At 42.7% G+C, this 27,004-nt stretch overlaps 2 protein-coding genes and 1 long non-coding RNA gene across 5 annotated transcripts in view; 1 reads left to right on the top strand and 2 right to left on the bottom strand.

Moving 5' to 3' along the window:
* The window catches only part of trmt11 (tRNA methyltransferase 11), a 93,933-nt gene extending 76,002 nt beyond the window's left edge, over positions 1-17,931 (bottom strand). For both annotated transcript variants that reach the window (XR_016115183.1, XM_088997825.1), the window contains exon 1: positions 16,334-17,931. Coding sequence is in view for 1 of the 2 variants with exons in the window: in XM_088997825.1 (XP_088853951.1) it covers positions 16,334-16,411 (78 nt within the window). In the remaining variant the exon portion in view is untranslated. The remainder of the gene's footprint in view (positions 1-16,333) is intronic.
* The window catches only part of LOC148896689 (uncharacterized), a 246,063-nt gene that overhangs the window by 159,490 nt on the left and 59,569 nt on the right, over positions 1-27,004 (top strand). The gene's annotated exons all lie outside the window — the stretch shown is intronic.
* Positions 18,082-27,004, bottom strand: part of hint3 (histidine triad nucleotide binding protein 3) — a 33,859-nt gene continuing 24,936 nt past the window's right edge. Inside the window, exons 4-7 of one of the 2 annotated variants that reach the window (XM_088997824.1) lie at positions 26,117-26,243; positions 25,560-25,668; positions 19,200-23,065; positions 18,082-18,909 (exon numbers count right to left, since the gene is read on the bottom strand). In XM_088997824.1, the coding sequence (XP_088853950.1) occupies positions 25,624-25,668; positions 26,117-26,243 (172 nt within the window). In that variant the 3' untranslated portion in view covers positions 18,082-18,909; positions 19,200-23,065; positions 25,560-25,623. Of the gene's footprint in view, positions 18,910-19,199; positions 23,066-25,559; positions 25,669-26,116; positions 26,244-27,004 lie in introns of those variants that run through there. The other variant, XM_088997823.1, reaches the window with a different exon arrangement.

Raw genomic sequence — 27,004 nt, 5'->3', positions numbered from 1 at the left:
TCACCCTCTTCGTAAAGGTCTGCCCGACCTGCGGCCGTGGGAAAGCCTTCCACCAGCCCCCGGCAGGACTCCTCCAGCCGCTACCGGTGCAGTCCAGACCCTGGTCCCACATCTCCGTCGACTTCGTGACAGGCCTCCCCCCCTCCCGTGGCAAGACGGTCGTCCTCACCGTAGTGGACCGATTCTCTAAGTCGGCCCACTTCGTCCCGTTAACCAGGTTGCCGTCCGCCATCGAGACGGCTCAACTCCTGGTTAACCACGTCGTCCATCTCCACGGGATTCCGACTAACATCGTGTCGGACCGGGGACCGCAGTTCGTGTCCAAGGTATGGAAACGTTTCTGTCGGTCCCTAGGGGCGTCGGCGAGCCTGTCGTCTGGATACTATCCCCAGACCAACGGACAGACGGAGAGGAAGAACCAGGACCTGGAGGCGACCCTCCGGTGGGTGTGCCTTCACAACCCGGCGTCGTGGGCCCTTCATCTATCCTGGGTGGAGTACGCCCACAACTCCCTGGTCTCCGCAGCCACAGGTCGGTCCCCATTCATGTCCGCCGGTGGCTATCAGCCTCCCTTGTTTCCCACCCAGGAGGGCCAGGTGGAGGTCCCGTCTATTGAACATCACCTCAGACGGGCCCACCGAGTCTGGAAGGAGACCAGGGACGCCCTGACACGCACCGCATCCCGGAACCCGCGGGTGGCGGATCGTCATCGGAGACAGGCACCCAGCTACCAGGTCGGGCAGGAGGTGTGGCTGTCCACGAGGGACCTTCGGCTGGCAGGGTCTTCAGCCAAGCTGGGCCCACGCTTCACAGGTCCCTTCCCCATCGAGGCCATCCTCAGCCCGGTCTCGGTGATGCTCCGGCTGCCACCCACCATGAGGATCCACCCCGTATTCCATGTTTCCCTCCTCAAGCCAGTGGAAACCAGCTCTTTAGCCCCCACGCCCACCCCCCCACCTCCCCCCCGGATGTTGGCCGACGGACCGGTCTACACCGTGCGGGAGATACTGGACTCCAGGCGCATGGGCAGAGGAGTGCAGTACCTGGTCGACTGGGAGGGCTATGGACCGGAAGAACGAGTGGGTCCCACGTGCCTGGATCCTCGACCCGTCTCTCATCCGGGCGTTTCATGCGGCTCACCCTTCCAAACCTGGTGGGCCGCCAAGAGGCGTCCGTTGAGGGGGGGGGCACTGTCACATCTTAAAGCCACCATTACTACTTCCATGCCGTCAGGTCTGCCGTCACCGATCTCTCACTTACCTCTCCCTGCTGTTATTTTTGCATGCGTGCCTCAGTAAAGACTTTTTGTTCACGAGTATGTCTCGCCGTGTATTTTGGATCCAACCTCCCCGCTTTCCTTTCGTCACTCGAGCCCTGCCCTCAAGCCTCGAGTGCCGTGACAATTCACTGTTTGGATCAGTATTTCAACCCAGCAAGTGATTTCTTCTCGTTGGCAGTCCACTTTTAAAAATAGTAAAGACACAATGTTGCAATAATTCAATTTTACAATATTGTTCTTCTTCTAACATTTTACTATTGACCATAGTAATTGCCATCCAATTACATTATACAGAGCATTGACCTTTGTTCCGGAGGGTCACGTTGAGAATTGAAGTCAAAATTATTTTATACTTTTAACTACCGCCAATATTGTCATTGTTGCCATGACAACAAAATACAATTTATTTGAACTTGATTTATAAAGGTGTTTAATGTTTCTATGTGAACCTTCATATGTATGTTTTTTTTTCCTTAAAATCATCCTTAATACTTTATTCAGCATATTTTGTCATGATCACTTCCGGTTCTGTGTCACGTGTTTTGATGTGCGAGAGAAATCGCTCTAGAGCAGGGGTCACCAACCTTTTTTGCGCCACGGACCGGTTTCATGTCAGACAATATTTTCACGGACCGGCGGATAAATACAACACAATAAAATGATACAACAGGCATTTTTTTCTTTCTTTTAAATATAATAATAAACATGAATCCATTGTGTATTTGTATACAACTTTATTAGCAGAGTCCTGGTAACATCGTGCCAACAACAACATATGTAACATCGTCTCTGCCCCTTAACGCTCCATGGTCACCATGGTAATGTTTAAACGTCCCTTCAAAATAAGATACACCACAAAAACAAGTACAAAGCGCATGAAAAATACAACTCACTACAACTGAATCAGTGGGACCCCTGAGCTTGTTTCTCTGCAACGAGACGGTCCCATCTAGGGATAATGAGAGACAATGACACCAAAAGTGTCTTGCTTATGTCCAGTCTACTCCTGTAGTTTTATTTTGGTTGCTGTCACTGCAGAAAACCCAGCTTCACACAAATAAGATGTCGGAATTTTCCCCTGAAGTGACAGATTGAGATTCCTCGTCACGGAAATGCGCTGCAAGCGGTGACTTTTCATTTTTCAAAATAAAACGTAGTTGGGACTCAGATAATAAATAAAACGGATATTATGTAAATTATTTATTCTTTCTGCGCGGCCCGGTCCCAAATGACCCACGGACTGGTAACTGTCTGCGGCCCGGGGGTTGGGGACCCCTGCTCTAGAGAGAGAGACAGAATAAGACAAATAGTGAGAGAAATCGCCAGAGAAAGGAGAGAAAGGGAACGCTAAAGTCTACATCATTAGTTTGTCTACTTTCGGTTTACAGGGTGCACACGGTACAATATCAATTTGCTTATTTACTGTTTGTCTTGTCTAACATACTGTAGTAATGTTGATTGTTGTTTTAAATGTATTTTAGTTTTCACGGTGTTCCACAATAAACGTTTTTGGATATCAGGATGAGGCGTCATCCTTCTCGGCGGTAGATACAGTGAAAACGTGTCCTCTTCCATCTTTCTGGAGGCTCCGGCATGCAGGTGCTTCCATGCATGCAGGGACGTGGTTTGTTATCGAGTGTCGTACTTTTGCGATTATAGGACCAAAAAAGACCCCACCACAGGCCAGTATTAAGCCGAAGAAGACAAAAGAAAATTACAGTCAAGCAGAAGAAGGAGATCGAAAAACACGAACGGGGTGTGCGTTTGTGTGACAGTACGCTAAATCGACCATTGCTACCATCCTTAAGAACAAGGAAGCTATTAAGGGTGTTTGTGTGGCTATGGGTGTTTCTGAGTTGTCTAAGCAACGGTCTCAGACGATAGAACAGGTTGAAAAACTTTTGTTGATTTGGATTAACGAAGAGCAGCTAGCAGGGGACAGAGTGAGTGAGGGTATTATTGCCGAGAAAGCACGGCAACTTCACACGGATATCAACAAAAGGCAACTACATCAACGACTATCACAATGGTAAATAAAACAACTTTTTTTTATACAGTACACTTTATTTCTTTAATTAGAACACAATAGCACATTTATTATACGTAAAATAAGGTATAATTTGGATAGTTTAAAGGCTTATTTAGTAGACAATTATGTTTTATGGGGACCTGGGAACGGATTATTCTTATTTTAATGGTTTCTTAAGGGAAATAAATGTTCGGAAGACGAACTTTTCGCCTTTCTGGGAACCAATTAAGTTTGTAAGGTGAGGTATCACTCTACTGGCACTTTTATCACATAATGCTCAAATTGTTTTAAAGGACAACCGACATCACTTTTTCGTTTCCGAGCTGACATCAGAAAAAAACTTTTTATAGCATCTAAAATACCCAAAACAAGCAGGATGATATTTTTAGTCAAATGCAAAACACCAATAAAAATGACTTTAAGTGTCTAAAAACTACTTCAATTTGAAACCGGAAGTGGCCAGTTTCAGAAGGTCCGAGGTTTCAGAAGAAATGGCTCCAGAACTTTACAAAACTATTACTATAATATCGATGAGAAGGTTTCTTCAGCCGTCATCTGTACAAAAGTGAAGGTTTCGGACGTTTCGCCTCCTATCCAAGAGGCTTCGTCAGCGAACTAAAGTCTGACTGGTCGTATCGGCCCCATTTATATATCCCTAATGTCCAGACATGGTGGCGCCGGACATATAAATGGGGCCGATACGACCAGTCAGACAGTTCGCTGACGAAGCCTCTTGGATAGGAGGCGAAACGTCCGAAACCTTCACTTTTGTACAGATGACGGCTGAAGAAACCTTTTCATCGATGGACCACTCCTGTACGACTGAGAGCTTACACAGACGTATTACTATAATATAACACCAAATGCAAATGATCTATACAAACCATAAAACAGCAAAAATGCAAAGTTTGTTTCAACAAACGTATTGATGACACTGAACAATACTGTAACCCAAGCAATGTTGTGCTGATGCAAGCAATGATTCAGTTTCTCGGTATGAAAAAGCGAAACAATGTCCATCACCCAGATATTGCTTTCAAGAACGGTGTTGAATTCTGATTGGAAATCTGGGAAATTATCATAGCTGTCAGCAATATGCAGAACATTTCCACATGTGTGCCCCACCGGCCTTCTATGAAACTCCGTCATTTCCTGGAACTCCACAAGAATGGTGTTGGTTACAACAAGATCAGATTCGGTGCAAAAACAGACAAACTTCTGAAGCATGAATTCATCCAACTCTCCAATGAACCTTTTGAGATGCTTTGCCACTTCCTTCTGCTTTGGGGTTCAATCAGTTGCAAATTTCAACAGTTGGCAGACCTTTTTTGAGGTACCGTATTTTTCGCACTATAAGGTGCCTTCAAAAGCCTTCATTTTTTTCAAAAGCTGACCATGCGCCTTATAATCCGGGGCGCCGTATATCAGAATCAGAAAACCTTTATTCGTCCCACAATGGGGACATTTGCAGTCCACAGTAGCAATTTGAAAGTGGGATGGGGTGGGGGAAAATATGGAAAAAGTTGTAAAATATGTCATTAGTGCGGAAAATACGGTAGGTTGCAAGTCCGAGCACAACTTGTTCAGTGCGATTCAGACTGATCAGGACACGGTGAGAAATAACTTCCCTCCAGCATTCAATCACAAACATGGGCATTTGGATGCACCCTGATCACCGCAGCAAGGATCACATTGGAGAAGTGGTCATTCTGGAGCAGTATTTGAGAGTTCCTAAACCTGAGGTCCGCATTTGCGTAAAGGAGCTCAAGCCTAAGACTGGTAGCAGCACACCAGAATATCTGAACTCTGAGGAGAGGGTGTGAATGATGTCATGATGCCAAAAGAAATGTTAAATAATTGTTTTTTTTCTGGATTTTGGATGGGAGAAACGTGCGCATTTCGCTCCATCCAAAACAGTAGTGTCAGGCAACCGCTACTTGTCTCTAAGAAAGTGATCGCAACCACCTGGGAATGGCCAATTGTCGCTGGGACCTGATTGGCCAGAAGCTCAAGTGAACCACCTTTAAAACTAGAATGAGGACGTCACTTCAGGGTGGAAGAAGAGGGAGAAAGGACAGCCTGGAGAGCAGTGCTACCTGTGGTCTGCCGAAAACTGACATCCATTGCGACTTCAAAGATTCTAGCAACGGCTTTCCACTTTTCTGCTGGAAAATCAATGTGAATAAATGAGACTTTAATTGTTGTACCAAGGGTACATCGGTCATAGAATTCTTGCCAGAAGCATGTGTGAACATCTCTCAATACTCCAGATCCAATGCTAGCTTCTTATTATCTTGAGGTATGTGTTTCACATTGAGTGATTTGTTCAAGATTGAATTTTCAGAGAATGCTATGATCATATCATTCAGCATGTCAGTGTATTGGCAGTGTTTGAAATAACGTCGGCCCGGGGCGTACAACTTTGACGTCGGGCGTACAACTTTCAAAACAGTGCAGTGTATTTCTTTCATTACAATACAATAGCACATTTATTATACCGTATTTTCACAACCAAAGGGTGCACCGTGTGAAAAGGTGCAGTCTCATTTATGTGTGCCATTACTGTATTTAACATACACATTGAGCGCACCGGCTGATAGGGCGCAAGTTTTATATACCGGTACATAAAACTGTCTACTGCCACGTACGTCCGCCTCACAACAACACACAGGCAAGTGCGCATATTTAAAAAAACAGATCGGGAGCAAAACTGAGTTTGGTAGTGCTTTATTTATTAATGACAAAGTAATAACATTTTGTAATTATCACTCAATAGGGGTCGGCATGGTAAAAAAAGAGCATATTACCGGTACCGACTTTTCCGAAAGCTCGAACCACCGTGCCAGCAGACACGTTAGCCCAAGCATCCACAATCCATTGGCAAACTGTGGCGTAACATCCAGCCCTTTTCGTTTGCCTTAATAATGACGCCTGCTGCAAATGTCTTTTTAGGCAAAGTCTTTCTTTTAAAAAAATCACAATCGGCGGGAGTTTCTCCCCGTTAGCATGGCAGGCAAGAAAAACAGGAAACAAAGCCTTTTCGCCAGCTTTCCAGAATAATTCGCCGTCCATTGCTGCGCTACAGTAGTCCTGGTCCGGATGGGAAAATGGCAGTTTCATAAATCGCCATAATCGTCATAAGACGGACCTCCTTGGAAATGTTCAATTTTCATTTCCTCCGCTAGCGTTACTGCTCTGAGTGGGATGGTGACAGTCGAAACGCTCCTTCCGCTCACTCTTAGCTCGCCGATCCATTGCTCGAATCTTCCCTCCAACTCCGTCCACCTTGTCCGCGTATTACGTCACGGCGGCTCAATTCCCATGTTCCTCTGCATAGCTGATAGCCTTCAGTTTAAACTGAGCTCCATAACCATGTCTCTTTGCCATTTTCAGGGTTGTTAAAACAGCAATGTTCTGCATAAAGCAGATACCTGTTCGTTTATACACAAACCACACCCATACATCCCCTCATGTTCTCTACCACGTCCTCCTTATGGTGGTCTCTAATATGTCCGCACTACAGGGCACATCACACATTTTGAAAAAAAACCTGAGATTTTTATATGCGCCTTATGGTCGTGAAAATACGGTACATAGAATATGGTATATTGTGTGTAGTTTTAAGCCTTCTTTCGTTGAAAATTATATTTTATGGAGACCTGGGAACGGATTATTCTCATTTTAATGGTTTCCTATGGGAGATTAATTTTTGGGATAAACACTTCACCTTACACACTCTGTCTGGGAACCAATTAAGTTCGTAAGCCAAGGCCCCAAGTCCCTATTCAGACAGCAGTTCATCAACCGTTGACTTCATTTATGTGTGCGTCTGCACGAACAATACTTACAATGATGTACATGTAATGATACAGTACATCCGACGACAAGACCATACGATCAGTGTGTTCAATTCCCGATGATTTTAACAGCAGTGATTCTCCAACCGGCCACTGTCATTCAAAAATGGTTACTTTCTATTTATTCACGAATGTAAACCAGGCGCATACATTCATGATACAGTATTCAGACTAGAAACGGAGCTATAAGGACCGTGGAGCACGTTAACTATGGACACAACAGCCACTAAATGAAACAAACACAACTAACGCACTGTTCGCCCTCTGCTCCTCCAAAGGTGAAAGGATGTCCTCCAACACTCCTCTGCCGCGCAAATTACTGTATATCCATTCTTCCAAGCCACACTACACACTGACGGCCCACTTAACCAAAAATGTATAATTGCTACACAAACGTCACACAATCCGAATTCTGACTTTATTCTCTTTAAAGTTTCCCTTTAAAGTCAGAATTCCGAGAATAAAGTCAGAATCCTGACTTTAAAGTCAGAATTCTGAGAATAATTCTTTCATCTAGAAGTGCTTCATGTCATCACAAAGAGGGTACAGCAAGTACTGAAGAATGAATGACTCTCTGTGTCTTTGTTTTGTCATATTGTCTTTGTGCTGTCATATTATTTGTTTAGTTTTTTTTGTTCTTTTGACTTCAAGACGGCGCCACGACAGTGGCTGCCTTTCCAGCACCTCATGTATTTTGTTTTTCTACTTTCATTCCTTTCATCACTTTACGGCTGTGAAATGTAAATTTCTCCACTGTGAGACTAATAAAGGCAAATCCAATCCAATCCAATAAAGTCAGAATCTTGCCAATCTTATTTTTTTTCTTCAGTGGCCCTAATCCTCTTCTGTAGATACTGAACTAAGGAAGAGATGGTATAAAACAAAGAATTTTTAGAAAGCAGTAAGGTAATTGTCATTTAACTACTAAACGGGAGCGCGCGCAGAGCACACTGTGTTCTTGCCTCTCTCTCTCTCTCTCTCTCTCTCTCTCTCTCTCTCTCTCTCTCTCTCTCTCTCTCTCTCTCTCTCCTCTCTTCAAGTGCTGCGCTTCTTAGGGACGTACTGTTGCAGCAATGGTGTTGCTGCTGTGGTTCATGGCACAACCCATCAAAATGACGACCTTAAATTTTCCGTCAACTCACTTACGTCACTTTACATACGACACTACCTCACTTTACATATGTCACTACCTCACTCTACATACGTCACTACCTCACATTACATACGACACTACCTCACTTTACATTCAGAAATTACATTTATTGTCTGTTGTCAATTGTATGTCTTTTAGCCACATTATAAGTGCCTTGCACGCTGGGTCCGAGAGGACATTAATTTCATCTGTGCTGTAGTCATGCATATTAGCATATTAGACAATAAAGCTGATGCAGGAACTAAAAGAGAAAGAGTTCATTAAAAATGAAGGCAAGTTGAATGCAACAGATGAGACATGGAATGCCATGTTCGAGAAACGCAAAGAATATTAAAACAATGGTGCCCTAAGCAAGACATGTACAACATGATGGATGAAGTTGAGAAACTTGAGGGTGAGATAAAAGAAATATATGACAGTGTCCAAAGCCAGACAACACCAAATCAAGCAATTCAGAGAAAGGTTAATCCATGTGTACTGGCAACGGCAGACTTACTGCACGTAATGAGAATCAGTCGAAGAGAAGATGAAGTTGATTTTCATGCTGTGGCAGAAAATGCAAAACTGTGCATAGTACTCGAGAATGAATATGCCATATTTGGTGCCTCCAAAGTTACGACACCTAGTGCCAACCCCTCGGTGCACCCGTCCAAGTCACTGAGGCATCCGAAGTATTCTTCGGAATACACACGTGTCATGATCTGGTTGGCGACCAACGGGGGGCGCTGTCGGCCCCGCCTACACCTGCACAGGTGCCGGTCGTCCCGATCAGATTGGCGACCAGCGGGTAGCGACGTCAGCCCTGCCTGCAGCCTCGCAGGTGCTGGTCGTTATAAACACTGACACTTAAAATGACACCCGGCACGACCATCCGGTGCCGGTTCATTGTTTGCTGCTTGTTTGCTGCATGCATTGTGTATGTGTTTGTTTAACCTTGGCGGACTTTTACTTTTGGTCTTCTTTTGATACTTTGTATTTTTTTCCATTCAGATGATTTTGATGTTTTACATTTTGTTCCTGCTGACCTTTATTTTAATACAATTTGTCAATTTGAGAAAATGGAGAGAGTGAGAAAATGGATAGAAAACATTGAAATTTTGACTTGTTTAAATTTTATTGATAGTTCAAAGGCAGAGTGTAGATTGCAAGGTTAAAATATCCCATCAATCAGGCTACACAAATAACCCGCGCAAGCCATCTGTACACTTGATGCAAAACGTCTGTGTAAGCTCTCAGTCGTTCAGGAGTGGTCCATTTCCATCGATGAAAAGGTTTCTTCATCCGTCATCTGTACTTCTTTGAAGGTGTCGGACGTTTCACTTCTTATACAAGAAACATCGTCAGCAAACTAAAGTATTACTGGTAGTTTAGGCCCTATATATCCCTACTGTCTAGACATGGCGGTGCCGGACTCTGCTATGATAGGTCCCTGCTCTCAGGTTGGTTGGAGCAGAGGACTACTACCTGCAGCTCCACTGATAGTTCCTATTGTTCTGATTAACGACTGGCCTGATTGCCCCACTTCGACCAGTATCACCACGTCAGTATTACTAATCCTATGTTGCCTAAGCAGGCTATTGTATGAACGATCCAAATTGAAACTCACCCCTCCAAACCGGTTTAATGAAGGATTTAGTTGTTTTATGAAAATCGCTTCTTTTACCCCCCTTTCAAACCATCTATGTTCTTTTGCTAATATTTTAACCTCATTGTCGTCAAATGAGTGGTTGCTAGCTTTTAGGTGCATATGTACTGCCGAATGAGGCCCACTAGTATTATCCCTGCGATGTTGATATGATGTTTTTTTTGACAATTTGTTTAGTCTGCCCAATGTACTGCTCTTTACAATTTCCTTTCTTACAATATATTGAATAAACTACATTACTTTGCTTTTCATTTGGCAGCCTATCTTTTGGATGCACTACTTTTTGCCTGAAAGTGTTTATCGGTTTGAAATAAGTAGGAATTTTGTGTTGCCAATGGATTCTGTAGTTTTTCAGAAACTCCTGCAATGTAAGGTACTGCTACTCCTCTCCTTTTTGTATCTTCAGCATTTTTTGTTTCATTCCCTATTCTTTCTGTCTGACATTTGTTAAATGACCACTGAGGGTACCCACAGTTTGTGAGTGCTCTCCTGATATGTTTTGACTCCTTGATGCAAAAAGCTATCAACCCAGCTAAACAGAACACAATTGATGAGGAACTAGGTAAAATTATCACAGAGAAAGCACAGCAACTTCACTTTGATATCGTCAAGAGGCCTCCTGGAAGTTCGTCATCCATTGAGGATACTAGAGGGGGGGATGACACCAAGGAATGCAATGACCCAACCCAGAATCACTGACGGGAGTATGACCGAACGCCTTTAAGTCAGAATCCGCTCAGTACGACAGCAGGTGCAGACATTCGGTGCGTGCGTTTGGCAGAGGAGGCATCTGCAGGATTATGACTGAACGCCTCTAAGTCAGAATCCAGCCTAGATGCGCCGATACCGTGGCGCCAGGGCCTTACGGCTGGACAAGGTTAGCGGCGGGGGGAGTTCCCCCCCAGTCGCGCGGAACGCCGCTCGACACCCTCTCCAGTTACCTACACCGCATGCGTATCAAAGACTCGGTGCTAAATGACCTGCAAACGACCTGATTCTGGGTCAGGGTGTCGTAAGTAGCAGAGCAGCTCGATCGCTGCGATCTATTGAAAGTCATCCCTCGATCCAAACTTCACTCCACTCCATTCCATCGAGCACTCAACGACCATCACAAAGGTAAATAAAACTACTTTATTATACAGTACAGTTTATTTCTTTAATTACAAAACCATAGAAGATTTATTCCGCATGAAATAAGGTATATTTTGTGTAGTTTTAAGACTTAGAAAATGGATGTTTTATGGGGACCTGGGAACGGATTATTCTCATTTAAATGGTTTCCTATGGGAAATTAATGTTTGGGATACACACTTTTTGCCTTACACATTCTGTCTGGGAACCAATTAAGTTTGTAAGCCAATATAGATAGAGAGATAGACGGACACAGACAGACAGACAGACAGACAGACAGACAGACAGACAGACAGACAGACAGACAGACAGACAGACAGACAGACAGACAGATAGATAGATAGATAGATAGATAGATAGATAGATAGATAGATAGATAGATAGATAGATAGATAGATAGATAGATAGATAGATAGATAGATAGAAATAGATATGATTTCAACAAAATGTGAGAATGTATTATTTAAAATAACTTTGTGATAATTAATATGAATGTGTTTCTGTTCCTCATGATTGGTCCAGCCAAACTATTGGAATAAAAGTCAACTTGCCGGGTACATACGCAAGGTTACTGCTAGCTGGCGTGCACACTGTTCATTAGCTTGAACGCTTGCTTTCTGCTGCCAGTAGTATATTGATGCTAACGTTCGCATGGGGCTTGTCATAGTGCCACTGACATTCAACTGTTTCATCGATGCTATTGTTTCATGGGCATCTAGCTCATAAATTATTTTGTTGAACGTATATCAATAAAATGGAGCTCTTCGAAGCCGAAGATGATTACATCCGAATGGACGGTTTGATGACATTCAAACCTCGTACGTATCATTCTGACAGTCAGTATTTTCTTTGAATCGACATGAATGCTTGACCCCATGATTAAATTCTCAATTTTATGTGAATTGCGATTCACTATAATTTTCTTATAATAATGATGATGATGATGATGATGATGATGATAATAATAATAATAATCTCATCTTATTTTCTGTATCGCTTATTCCTCATTAGGGTTAATAATAATAATAATAATACGTTATATTTTAAAGGACAACCGACGCCTTCAGAACATTTTGTAAAATCACTTAAAATGACTTCTACTGAGCCTATTTTACAAAGATTCCACCGTATATAGCTATAGTTTACGTTTTAAGACTCACGCTGAATATTCAGGAAGTCTTGTTTTTGAGTTGGTGACGATGCCTACCGTGACGTCACGTCAAGCTCTGTCCCCTATTATAAACTCCATATTATAGAAGGCCATTCATACACAAGTTCGTAACTTTTCATCTTGAAAGTTTAAACAACGTTTTGCATGCACAACCATGAAACAATCTACATTGATGTTGATATCTTGTGGCTTGTTATTTGTTATTCATGTTCTTATATGGCACATATCACCAAAGTTGATGCTATATTGCTAATTCACGGCGCTTCATATATGCTTCATATGTTGTGTCCTTAACCGGTTTTGTCGCTTGCATAAGGCTCGAATTGATATGGAAGGACTTCTTTAATCGATCGCAAGCCACTTATGCTTTCCTCTTCAGAACTATTTGAATCATATTCATAACTGAATGATTAACTTTCTGAATCTCTCCAGTTTTGAGCTCATTACTGGCAGTTTTGGGCAACTTTAAGTAACTTTTATAGGTGTTTTGCGTTTGACTAAAAATATCAGCCTGCGTGTTTTGGGTATTGTACATGCTATAAAATGTTTTTCTGATGTCAGTTAGACAGCAAAAAATGTGTTTGTTGTCCTTTAAATGTCTCTGTTTTATTAAGACTACATCATAACAATGGTAAAATTACTGTTGATTACACTGATACCTTGGCGTACTATCTTAATTGGTGCCCAGACAGAGAGTGTAAGGCAAAAAGTGTGTATCCCAAAAATTAATTTCCCATAGGAAACCATTAAAATGAAAATAATCTGTTCCCAGGTCCCCATAAAACATAATTTTCTACTTTCTAATGTTCTAAGCCTTAAAACTTCACAAAATATACATTGTTTTATGTATAATAAAATGTACTATGGTATTATAATTAAAGACATAAACTGTACTGTATAATAAAGTTGTTTTATTTACCTTTGTGATGGTCATTGATGGCTTGATGGAATGGAGTGGCCCGTCTCATCAGCATTAAACACTTGATGAGGAATGTAACCTTTTTCTTTCACAATCTTGAGAAATGATCCCTTATAGGTGCTTTCTCTGTGAAGTTTATCTAGTTCCTCATAAATTATGTTCTGTTTAGCTGGGTCGATAGCTTTTTGCATCAAGTGTACAGATTGCTTGTGCGGGTTGTTTTTGGAGCCTGATTGATGGGATATTTTAACCTTGCAGTCTACACACTGCAAAGTTGAAACTCTCTCACTGCCGCCTGGTTCTTGACCAATCATGTGGCTTTAACCAAAGACTGGGGCGGGAAATTGAGGACAAAATCAGTCGGCTGCCATTTTGTTGTTAGAAGAACGGGCTCGTTCGTGAACGACACATCACTCATTGAGGCAGCGCCGTGTACGAAAAATATTCGTATGCCAAGGTAAAACTCATATGCCAAGGTAAAATTTTCATAAACGCTCGTAAACATTCGTAAACCGAAAAGTTCGTAAGCCAAGGGGTTCGTAAACCGAGGTATCACTGTATTTTGAAGTGCAGAAAGTAATTTTGTTTATCAATGTTGGTGGGAGTGTAACTGGCGCTAATATTGTCATTGGTTGCCATGACAACAAAATATAATTTATTTGGGCTTGTCGTTTTGTAAAAGTGTTTAATGTTTCTATGTGAACCTTCACATATATGTTTTTCTTAAAATCCTCCTCAATACTTTATTAAGAATATTTTGTCATGATCACCTCCGGTTCCGTATCAAGTGTTTCGATGTGTGAGAGAAATCGCGGGACAGAGAGACAGAATGAGAGAAATTGCGAGAGAAATCGCCAGAGAAAGGGAACGATAAAGTCTACGTCATTAGTTTGTCTACTTTCAGTTTACAGGGTGCACACTGTACAATATTTATTTGCTTATTTACTGTATGTCTTGTCGAACATATTGTATTAATGTTGATTGTCTTTTTAAATGTCTTTTAGTTTTCACGGTGTTCCACAATAAACATTTTCGGACGTCAGTACGAAGCATCAGCCTTGACACACTGCCAAAAGTATGAAAAATGTAATGTACAACACGAAACACCGTAACTATATTACATCCATTTGTATGAAAATAACACTGTAACTGGTGATACTTGTAATGACAATGAAGCATGATGAGAAAAGCTCCTACCATTGCAAATACTATCTCAAGTCCTTATGAGTAGAATAAACAAAGCACCAGTGGTGTGTATCGTTTTCATGGTAAGAGCATTTCCAAGAAGCGCATTGTTGGGTGCCTGCATCCATGTTTTTGGAATGTGGGAGAAAACCGGATGACCTGGAGAAAACCCACGCGGGCCCGGGAAGAAAATACAAACTCCACATAAAATCATGACCTTAGCACTGTGAAGTATGTGAAATAATTTGTTAATATAAATGCAACATGAATCTCGTTGGAGGGAAATTTAAGGTATTATATATTTATACAGTAATAGGTGTAAAAGTGTGTATCTCCGTTTAAGAATGAACTAGGGCAGGCGTGCTCAATACGTCGATCGTGATCTACTAGTTGATCACCAAGTTACTATTGATATATCGCATGACAAGGCGATGTGACATTGTCATGATGCTATACAAAAATAAGATGAGTTGTTTGGAATAAAAAGTAGACGTCAGCTTTTCAGCCATCCATTCACTTGATTGAGACACCGGACAACCAGTCAGATGAACACTCATTATTAGGGACACTGTGCGTGCTCAAACAATGCCCATGAGCGTTGCAAGTTAACAAACTAGTCATTAGTTACATCCTAATTTTTCGCTCCTTTTTTTTCTCGAAAATGGAAGGGTATAAAATAAGTTGAGGAGCTGGACCAAGTAAGAAGAAAAAAAGTATCACTTTCAAACGGAATGGGAGGAGCACTTTTTTTCACAATGACATTTTCATTTCTGCCAAGAAGAGCTGGTAGAAGTGGCTGGGGAGCGGGAAGTGTGGACTTCCCAACTGAAGCTGCTGGCCCCGATGGATGGATGGATGGATGGATGGATGGATGGATGGATGGATGGATGGATGGATGGATGGATGGATGGATGGATGGATGGATGGACGGACGGACGGACGGATGGATGAATTTTGTGTTTGTCTCGTCGACCAATCATCAAAGTGAACTCAGGTAATAGCAAAAAATGTACATAAATACATTGTGTTGTGCAACCAGTAGTTATACATCAAAACAGGTTGCAAGAATCATCGACATATTTTTCAACAAATATAATGGGTAGGTCATTTTGACTTGGTCATTTCAAAAGTAGCTTCCACGGTGGAAAAGTGTGAGTACCCCTGATCACTGCGGTGAAGCCAGCCACCCACTCGCAAAATCGAAATCAAGGGAGCCGCCACTTCGATTGACAGCACTGTGCATTACGGTAATCTGTGGCGACCCACCTTCAAAATAAAAGCGTCACAACGAGCGCAAACCCGCCAGTGGTTTGAATGTAAATAAACAAAAAAAATATGTAAAACAAGCGTTTTTTTGGCTGTCGGGTAAGGATCACATTACCCTAAGAGGATTAAGAACTCTCAAAACAGTGCCAAGACGCGTTCTGAAGTGTCGATAGAAAAAGTATTTGTAATAATAATAATAATAATCATCATCATCATCATTATCATAGCTGAGTGCATACTGATGTTATTTTTATCAACTTTTAAAAACTTCAAAAGGGGAACGTATTCGATATCCCTGGGTCAAATCAACACTGGGAAACTAGAGCACCCCAGCTATCCAACCACACCACTCTGATACAGATCAGATGTTTTATTTTGGAATAGAAGGCTCTGAAAAGCGAAAACATATATCGGCATTGTTTGTCAATTTTTAAAAACTATCAAATAGGAGAATATTTGATATCCCCGGACCAAATTAACATTGGGAAAAACTACAGCACCCCAGCAATCCAACCAGACCAGTCTGATTCAGATGTTTTATTTTGGAATATTCGAAGCATTCATCTTTCCTTGACAGCTTCAACCTTCAATAGCAGACAGATAACATACGGCAGTCACGATGGTTGGCTCATGTTCTGACAATATATGCACTGTTTCTCACGAAAAGACAAGATTAATGCCAGTGTATCCACACTTACCGGTAATCTGAAATCCAAATTGTCTTGAGCAAGATGTATCAGATATTGCAGGCATGCGCGTTTACGGTGAGCTGCCATGTTTGTCGTGCAAACAAACTGTGCTCGGGTAGAAACAAAGTTAGGATAAAAAGACCCACGAGAAGGGACGATTTCTGTTTAATATCGTGTTTTACTGTGCCACTTGTGAATAAATATAACTACGTACAGTACAGTGAGGATAACGAAAAGCCTCGTTCGTTTTATTCAAAGAGATGTATGAGGGATTTGTTTAAATAACACAGACTGGCGCGTGTTTTTTCATCCCCCGAGACACGTCATCTAATTGTGAACGTGTTTAACAACCAAAGCAGTGACGTGCAGTCAGGGGAGGCCTCATCATGGAAATATCAAATGTAAAAATAAATGTAACCATTCTATTTATTTAGTGATTTGTACTATAAGGTTCCTTTCCATTTAACTTCACAATTTTTAGATTATTTTTCAAAATCGCTGAATTTTCACATTACCGTTCAAATACTAAGTAGAGGCAGCAGCTGGTTGAGGGTGAGGCAGCAGCTGGTTGAGCCTCACCATGGATTGCGCAATGACTATGCTAACTGTGCTGGCTTGCTGTGCAGTGTGACCGCATTGCTGTCGCTCTGCATTTCACTATTAAAGTGTTCAAACACTTGAACTCAATTTCTACAGTTTAGGTGGTGGATATAATGTAGAGTCACTTTACATTATAAACACTGTACTACAGTGTTTATGTTGTTTAATTTTTATCAAAACTATGCATAGGTGAGGCACACAGTTCTCCTGCCTCATGACAGGTGGCGCTGGTGATTACAGAGATTCTTCTAGCGCCTCCTCAGGTGCAGAATAATAGAATCAGTGAGAACAAGCTACAGTAAACAGTTAGCAAGTGAAGTGCAACCATCCAGTCCAATTAAAACTGAAGAAAGATAAGGAAGACTTCTACAAAGAAGGTATCAATGCCTTTCTTCAAAAGGAGCGGCGCATAGATTTCATTTATAAGTAAAGATAACACGATATAACGTTTTTTTATTCTTTTTTTCTAGGCTCCAGTTTATATAAAGAATGCTGACATGACATTTTAAACAAAACGTATTAACTGTTGCCAATCAAATGGTGAATAAGCTACTGTGTAGAGTTCATGTTTGTAAATCTGACTTTGATGATGTCAGTGCCTCACCAGACATGCACCTCACCGCACGTCACTGAACCAAAGTAATGGTAACACAACAAATTATTGCGTGTCACGGTGAACCAGTTATTCCAGGGTGTAATCTGATTGAGGCCACCAAAGCAGACTCTCGTCTTCATCCCGCTGCAATTGGCTAGTTGTGTCATCTCGAGGCGCTCCTTGGTTGACATTTTTCCTCACAGCAGTCTGCTGTTTGTATTAACACTTGTTTTTCAGCAATACCGCTATACTAGTTACAGTCGATAATTTTAATATCGGTAATCACGAAGATCTTTGCCTCAAGTAAACATTGATTACACGGGATGTCAACAATTTGAGATCTAAGTTTCCGCATGTTTCATATTTTAAATAACATTCTTTACAAGTTATCTATAAATGTGTTTTTTTTGTGGTAGGTCAACTGGTTTAATGTTCAAATGATAAGCAGTAAAAGGTTTGACTTGAACCATAACTTTGAATACACATTTGTTCAACATTTATTCTCCAACAAAGCAATTCAACTGGAACAACTGTCACAGCCAAAGCTCCAGCATCATGGATGTAGATAATTTTCCTGCTCAATTCACGAAAAAAGCCATGGTGATGGTGAATGCTGTAAAAGATGAAAGAGGAGAAAAAGATTGGATGAAGGTGAACGACACCAATCTAGAATTCAAATTGGATCTGGAGCCAATGTGACTGTCATATCAGAGATTGATTTCATAAAGATCAGACCTAAAGCAAAAATACAAGAGCAAACTTGAAAGTCACAGCTTATCCAGGTGCAGTTAAATAGTTTGATGTTTCTCTTTTTTTGTATAATGGTAGTTGTCAGATCTCCAAGGGAAGTGACACACAGATGTATCCCAGAGCTTGATCGTAGCGTGGACTCGAGCAAGTCGTGTGGTGAAACTCCATCCGATGCTGAGCGGGTCTCTACGAGGCGTGTCTGTCTGGGTCTGAGTCCGAGATGATTATTATCCTCTGTACCGCGACGGCTGCGCCTTTATACCATTTTCAAGCGTGCGAAATGTGTCAGGCTGAGATTAACATAAAAGGCACGGTGCACACCTGTGCCTCCACACAGTCATACCAATGAAATGAAAATGAATTCACAAATGTGAATGTGACACATAAAGGCAAATTACATAAGCTATCCTTCAACATGGTTCCCAGGGACGTGCAGGCCATACTAGGATTGTCGGCATGTGAGAGACGACACACACACCTATGTGAGAGTCTACACCTAGTGAAGACAGTTTTTGTCGAGGACAGAATAATAGAGACCACATATGATCAACTTATGGAGCACTATCACCTCCTACTGGATAAATACAAGCAGCTACTCATGGGAGGCGTGCTGAGATCCAATTTACCCATCCCGGAAAACCTGCAAAAACAAAAGAAGGGGAGAAAGTGAGGAAGATCAAAGAACAACTGTCAAGTTATGTTGGTTTTTTGAGTTCTCCCCTTAACTTGAAAAGTTAGTCTTGAACAGAAAGTTGATTTAATTGGGGAGAGCATTTATATTTATGCGGCGCATAGTAATGATGCGACAGGATGTGACGTAATGAAAATGCGACATCGTGTAAAGGAAGGCAAGATATGACGTATGAGGAAGTTCAAAATGTAAACAAAGACTACAGAGCGATGTTTAGAGATGTTTGTATGGCGAATTACCCTAACAGCCAACTGGATCGTACAGTCCTGACACTTGACTGAGAAGTTCTCTTCGCGTCAAAGGGTTGGGTGTCATGGCTCTGATCTCGTCTTTCAGAAGGTCTTCACCCAGCCACATTTTTTGTTTCCTTTTAGAGAAATTGATTCCAATTCTGACAGGGAGCCAAGTTCTTTGTTGTCATCGTTTCCCATCTGATTTGGTAGGATGATGGTCTTTGTCTGTTCCTCTTTACAGCGCTCCTTCCTCCCACTTTGCCCAGAGAAGACCCATGGCTTCAGTTCAAAACCTCCGGCCTTCAGGATCCTCTCCACATTGGCTGTGATGGCGTTTAGCTGGACAAGGCTGTTGTGTGAAGTAAGGATGTCGTCAACGTAGCTGTCGTTATGAATCACTAGACGTTCCTCTTCAAGCTGGGCAAAGAGAGGGAGGTTTGCAGTTTCACGCATTGCCAGTTGCGCTATGCACCCTGTAGGTTTGTCTCCTATGTTCGCTCTTGAGATCGCGTATTCTCCCAGCTCCTCATTCTCAGTATCTCGCCAGAGGAATCTGTGAAGATGCACTTATTGGTCTTCCAGCCAGACGGAGTTATACATCTTTTTTATGTCTCCCAGGGCAGCATGAACTCCACATCTGAATCTAAGCAGTACAGCTCGAATCTGGTTAAGTACATCAGGGCCTTTCATCAGCAGGTCATTCATGCTGACACCTCTGCACCTTTGACTGCTATTCCAGACAATTCTTATTGGAGTTGTAACCGAGTGTGGGTTTGGAGCAATGAGGTGACTGAGATACCAAACTGGTCCATCCCAACTGGTGTTGGTGCCTTTGGGTAGTTTGAGGGCTGCTTTTCTATTTACCATATCATGGACTTGTGCCACCTTCCACTCCGGTCTTTTGGCCAATTGTTTTTCTGTTCTCAGGAATGTAGCCTCAACCATTTTTCTGTTGTTTGGTCCACCCAGGGATACCTGGCATGCTGGTGTGGCTCTTTGCTGTGGTGGTCCTCTGTGACATAGGTGAGGCCGTCCCTTACTACTTCAAGTTCCCGTTCCTCTGCGAGAGTCATCTCTTTGCCGCCTGGTTGACATTTTCCACCGCGGCATCCTCCACACTTTGGATCACATGGTGCACCAATACTGTCCCATTTCCACCACTCTAGGAAGTCCCGGTAGGTGCTTGAAGTGCTTGACCGCTGGAGCTTGGCGTGAACATGAGTGTTGGGAGGGTTTGTTCTAGCTGGGCCAGTGAGTTCTTCGTACTTTAAGGCAGCAGTCCTCATTGATCTTGCAAAGTGAGTCCTGGACATTTGGGCGGACACAGTAAGGTCTTCAAAGAGTCCAGGATGAGAGCCTCCGACTGTCATCCCCAATGGCCCGTCCCACAGCACAAGGTCTCCAATAACTCTGATCCGTTGAGGTGCTAGCTGGCCCTCTCTGTGGCTTATAAGCAGACTGACTTAATCTGGTCTTGTCAGAGCTCCAAGTGGGACATCCGGAAAGAGTTTCTGTAGCCGTTTGGAGTCAACACTTTTGTGAATGTCTGCAATATTGTCCAGACCATAACAGACCGATTGATGCGATTTAAGAGTGCCTTTTGGAGTCCTCACTCTGATCTTCAAGAGGTACCGCTTTGTCCCCACAATGGTCTTCATTCCTCCAACACCGTGTACGATGAGAGTGATGTCTTCGCTTCTAAGGTTCAGTTTGTTTGCAGTCGTGTGGGTGATGTAATTGGTGTCAGACGCCAGGTCAATCAGTGTTCCAATCTTTTGTCCAGCATTTGCGGTGACTTCCAATAACATCATCAACACTGGCAGTTCCTGCAATCCACTTCTTTCTAAAAGTCCTGATTTGGCTTTTGTGTTTGACATCTTGGCTGCAGCATTGGAGAACGCATCATGAAACTGCCTTGCCAGCTCTGGGGAAAGCCTCTTGACAAAGTTTTCTTGTTCCTCTGTGTACGCTCTCCTGCTTTTGTCCTGAGCTGCTTTTCTTGTTCGGACAGAGGTAGAAATGATGCTCAGGTGCATGTTCATCCTTGCAGGGATGGTTGGTGCATAGGAAGTCATCTTTGCAGTCTGAACATCAAGACATCTGTTGCATGCTCCCAGCTTCTTAACAGCAGCTTTCTTGTCTGCAAGCTGCAATGCCCGGAACTGCACGCAGTAGTAGAGTTTCTTCCTGTGCTTCCCATCTCCGCAGACAACACAGCCATTGCGGTCATCACGTGCCCTGATGGATTTCGTCCTGGCATATCTTGGCTCAGGCTTCGATTCCCTCTTATTTGGTTCCTCATCCAATTGTTCCAGCTGCTCATAAATACTCTCTTGCCCTTTCAGGAAGTCCAACAAACCGTCAAACCTGTTGACTGGAGTTACAGCATTCCTGGGATCTGCTGCATAGATGAGCCATTCCTTTCTGAGAGGTGCTGGGAGTTTCCCCTCAATCAACCTGGTCACGAGTGGGTTTTTGATAGCGCCAGTGTCCCCGAGCTCACTGAGATCTTGAAGTGCTTTCTCCACAGCTTGGATTAACTCCACTACTCTTCGTGGCTGGTTGCTTTTGACGGGTTGTATTCTCTGCAGCTCCTCCACAATTTCTATAGCAATGGACGTCCGGTTGCCATAGCGATTTCCCAGAACACGGAAGATGTCATCAGCAGTGGTATGGGTGGTGAGACAAAGGTCTTTGCTGATCTTGTCCTCAACACTGTCCAGAAATTGGGCCCTTTTCACTTCCCTGGAACCGGTTGGCTCACCTTGTCTTTGGAGCGCTTCCCAGTCCTTTTTCCACCTGTAGAAGTCACGTTTGAGTCCAGTGAACTTAGGAAGGGTTATTGGCTTCAACTTGATGGCTAGTACGGGGTGACTGGACGTAATTGGTTCCTTCCTGACCTCTTCATTTACCCCCTCTTGTATGAAGTCAGCCTTTTTGGAGACAAGCTTGGTGGCTTGAATTTCCAGGGCTTTTAAGGTTGTAAGGATTTCAGCTACTGTATCTTCAGGAATCCATTGTCTCCACCGGCTATGTACCTCTTTTGCAGTCTTCATTAATCATTCAAGGTGGTTCAGCAAGAACTGGTATCCATCCAGATTCATATCCTCAGGGTCTACAGCAGTGGTGCGTCGGCACTCCTCCTCTGCTGTCAGAAGAGCTATGGATACTTCATTTTTTCCAAACTTGTTCCACAGGACCTTCTGAAGTAAACCTTTGACCTCCGCCCGCTTTGACACACATTCTATTGAAGTTTTGTCCAGATCTTCTTGCTGCACTTCAGTGAGTTCTGTTTCCCCATCTCTTAGCTGTATCAGGAGTTTGGCCTCTACCTTGTAATTGGCTTCCATAACTTTGTCAGCTGCTGCGATGAGCGTCTTAAAACTGTCTCTGAGCTCCTCCTCAGACAAGTCATCATGGTTCCTTGTGAGGCTGTTAACCAGGCGGGTGAATGATGCTTTTGCAGTTGTCCTCTCAGTCTTAAGCTGGTCAATTGCCTTCTTGTCGGCCATACTCACAATTCAGGTGGAGTTGGAGGGAACTGGGTGAATTTAAGCCGTTGAATCTTTAGTCAAGGGGCCTGGACTATCCTGGTTTCCAGTTTTTTTCCCGTTGTCCAGTGGGGGGACCGGTTTTTCACTGTGGCTTTTCACTGTCAAGTTATGTTGTTTTTTTGAGTTCTCCCCCTAACTTGAAAAGGGTTTTGACTGTGTTGACCGGGATTACACTGGGACTTCACTCTTTGACTCCAATGATGAGACATATTTCTCCTTTCTTTTTCCCCTTTATTTTGGACTTAATCGTCTCTTTTCTCATTGAAAAGACAATTGCAGATTGCAAGCTGATTGCAAGCTGGTTGCAAGGTGAAAAACCTTTGAAGAAGGTAAAACACAAACAGCAATTAGGTTTCCATTTGAAGGCTTAACAGGCTGGTTTTGACATTAAACCACCAAATCAAATAATCAAATAAACGGTCACAATAACATGTTCTCTCACCGTCAGCCACCCTGGTCTTTACACAGTTGAACTCCACTGTCTTGGTAAACTCCTAGAACAGTACTTGAACCGAACCGAACGCTGAGCAGTGTAGCAACTGACTATTTTAAGGAGTGGTTTCTTCTGGTGAGAGCCTTCCTGATTTCTGAATGGCTTTCAGCTGCTGGCACACCTGCCTTCATTCCAGCTCTCTCCTCTGGGGGAAAAATGGTGCCACTCATCTTTGGACTACAGCCTCGGCCATATTTGTAGTTTACCAAGACACTCATTTTTGGACTACAGCTTCGGCCAGATTTGTAGTTTGCCAAGACAACAACAGAAACAAAAACAAGTTCTATCATGACAGAGGAACACGGAGCCTACCTGAACTACACACCGTTGACCAAGTAAGGTGCAAAGACAAAACAGACACATGATCACAGAAGGTGACTGTTCTGTGTCAGGTCCAACCAAGGTCATACAACGTTCAGACAGAGGTGACACCCAGTGATGGGTCCAGCCTCCAGCGACACCGATGCGTCAATGCGTGCGCCAAGCCTCCAGGGCAATACCCCGTGTCAGTTCGCGTATCGCTTTAAAAAAGTCACGTGACCACTACTGGAACCGCATAGACACAGGGGTCTCGCGCCAAACTGTTGATAAGGAAGCGCATGTGTCAACAGGATGGACGCTCAAAACAAGCATTGAATTATTGGCGCGTTACTCTGTGTTAAATATCCACATGATGGAAGCCGTCACTGGTAAACGCAAGTCTTCTGCCGTGTGGGACCATTTCGATCTTCTCTGAAAATAAGGTACAGTATTGTTTTATGTTGATTTCCTTGTTTCACTGTCTTACTCTCATATTTTGTAAATGTTCTGTTATTTCATGATTATTTTGAAAGGAAGTCTTAGTTTATTATTCATACTCTATTTGTCGCATTTGCGGCAGCAAACTTTCTTACACCAACAAGAGCACCCCCACAATGCTGAGAAATAGACTGAATAACAACACGCTGGAGAAACATTTTTTTTTTTTAATCTTGAATTACAATGAGTCCATTGTCATTCACAACACTATTACTTAGGCATTCAGACAGATGTTCACTTAATTTATCAACTGCGTCTCAAATATCAAATACAGTGAGACCTCGGCTTACGAACACCTTACCTTACGAACTTTTCGTTTTACGAACGTCAAATTTATGAAAATGAAACCTCGGAATACACACTACTTTTCGCGATACACACCCACCACGGCTTGCAGAGTGATCTTCGGATCTGGCGGAGTGATCTTCGGATCTTCGGCGGAAGCACACGACCGAACAGCGCTCCAGCTGGCGCACCTTTCCACACCACCTCTCTCTGAATTCACACGTTGATCGCCTCCGAGGAGCGTTTTGCAGATAGTTTTACTATTAAGAAACCTTCTCATCGACAGACGTATTAAGAAATGAATGCAAGATGATCTCCTAATAATCACCGTTGAGGAGAAGATCATTGAGAAACACGAACAAGGTTTGCGTTTGTGGTGTCACATGTGCACACCGCGGCTATCATGTGAATCTCAGCCTGACACATCTCTCACGCTGTGTGTCACTTCCCTGAGAGTAACTTTCTACGACCATTCTACAAATAAAGAGCCCGTTACCGTTCACCATTGCTACCATCCTTCGCCTAAAAGCTTTACACAAAGGCGTTATTTAGTCGATGCTTTCACGTGACTAATGACACCGAAATTGTCTCGTGCGAGTTGACAGCTGGGGCGGGACCGCCGCTCGCGACCTCCGCCAGCCGAAGAAGACACTACAATTTCATTTCATTTCAACGAGTCGCTGTCACCTCACCAGTGACATGATTACGACGCCTCGCACTTCACTGTGTCTTGTGCTGGCAGGTCCAAGAGTTTGCTTTGCCCGAGGTGATTGTTAGCCACGATTGCGTAAGTTTGATGCTTTCCGGGATCGCGAATGTGCTGGACGGATCGGCCCGCCCACCTTCTTTTGTTGCGTTTTATTCCGCGTCAGTGGAATCATCGGACTCGGGCCATATTTCAGAAGGCTGTTTGAAAAGCGATTTTTTTCTAAAATTCAAAACTATTTCATTAGCCTATGATTACGGACAAATACACTGCAGAAAAAAATCTGTATGACTTGCATCAATCACCAAAACACGTCTGCTCCCAATTAATTACACGAGGGTGCGTCACATATGCATCTAAGAAACCCGATAGGAGTGAAGTGACATTTGGTTTTGCACAGTTTGGTTGAAAACTCATTTTTGGTTGTCATCCAAGGACTGAAAATCTTGACATTTCGGGTCAAAAATAGAGACATTCGAAAATCGAGGTATGGTCATTTATGTTGGGGAAAAATAGAGAAGATGAATTACGTCGTAGTATTTGCCTCAAGATAAGGCACAGGGAAACAAACAAAGATTGATCCGATGTCCAAATTCAGCTGCTTTCTTTAGAGTTGAGAAGCTCTATCAGTTGCTCTACCTGAAAAAAACAATCAAATAAAATAACTGTTCAAGTGCTACTTTTTTCTGCTTAACAATAAAACACTAACAACATAGTGCATGAGAGTGTATTGACACAAACATAATTATTAATATGAGAGTAGGACTTGGGGATATCTCATCATTTGTTGATGATCCATTCAACCACCATCTACCACTTCTTACACTTAGGGTGTTTGGGCAACAGTTGCATCTGACTGGTTTAAAAGGGAACGTAACCAACCACATGGCATATAAAAATTTCCATAGGCAATTTAGAGTTTCCAATTCCCCTGACATGCATTTCGTAATGTGAGGGAAATTTGACGTGCCCAGAGAAGCACCTCACTAACCACACACAACTGACCTACCCTAAAAGGTAATATCTTTATACATGTATGTACAAACCTACAAAAGAACAGAACATAATTATACTGTTGAAAGCTTACTGTAATGAACCAGTAAGAATTGAGTCTGTAGAACAGACGTGACATGAAGCTCATTTGGCTTGCAGGTGCGAGAACATGAAGGTGTAGATGCGTGACTGAACAGAATGGGGGCCAATGGAATCCAAACCTGCAGAGAAAGGAAATAGAATTAAAGGACAACCGACGTCTCCGGGCAAGTTGTGTCCATAATTTGTAAAATGGCTTCAAATGACTTCTACTGAGCGCATTTTAAAAAGATTCCACCACATATAGCTATATTTTACATTTTAAGTGTTGCGCTGAATATTCAGGAAGTCTTGTTTTTGAGTCGGTGACGAGTCCGTACGTGACATCACTAAAGGAACGCCCCTGACCGAAAAAAGACACATTGTAGCAGTCCTTCCATCACGACAATGTATTTTGCTGTATTGTTTGGTCTGAAAACCTTGCGTTGCACCCAAAAGCTGCCAGAAGAGGGTGTCCAAGCTCCATATAAGGAATTCATCAGCCTGTGGAAACAGAGGTGGCCACAGGTCACCATTCTGTGCCTCTTTTCTGGTGATCGTTTCTCCCCAATGTTGCCTCAAAATGGCATGGAATAAATTATTTAATCGATTGCAAACATGTATGCTTTCCTCTTCAGAACTATTTGAATTATATTCATAACTGGAGGTGTAACAAGAAGCATATTCTCCGAATCTGAAGCCATTGTTTTCATTCTCAAGCAATGCATGACGTCTTGGCGTGACGTCGCAAACTGGGGGCGGGACTTTCTGAAAATGCCCAATTCGCAGCTCAATTTTTTGCAGAATTTGGACACTTTCAGTCATTTTTATTGGTGTTTTGCATTTGAATAAAAATATCATGCTGCATGTTTTGGGTATTTTAGATGCAATAAAACATTTTTCC

Source organism: Hippocampus bargibanti, linkage group LG06 (assembly GCF_051943395.1).
Source record: "Hippocampus bargibanti isolate YZ-2025 linkage group LG06, ASM5194339v1, whole genome shotgun sequence".
Lineage (NCBI taxonomy): Eukaryota > Metazoa > Chordata > Actinopteri > Syngnathiformes > Syngnathidae > Hippocampus > Hippocampus bargibanti.
Note: the sequence above shows the minus strand (reverse complement) of the source record. Positions and strands in the feature narration are given on the sequence as shown.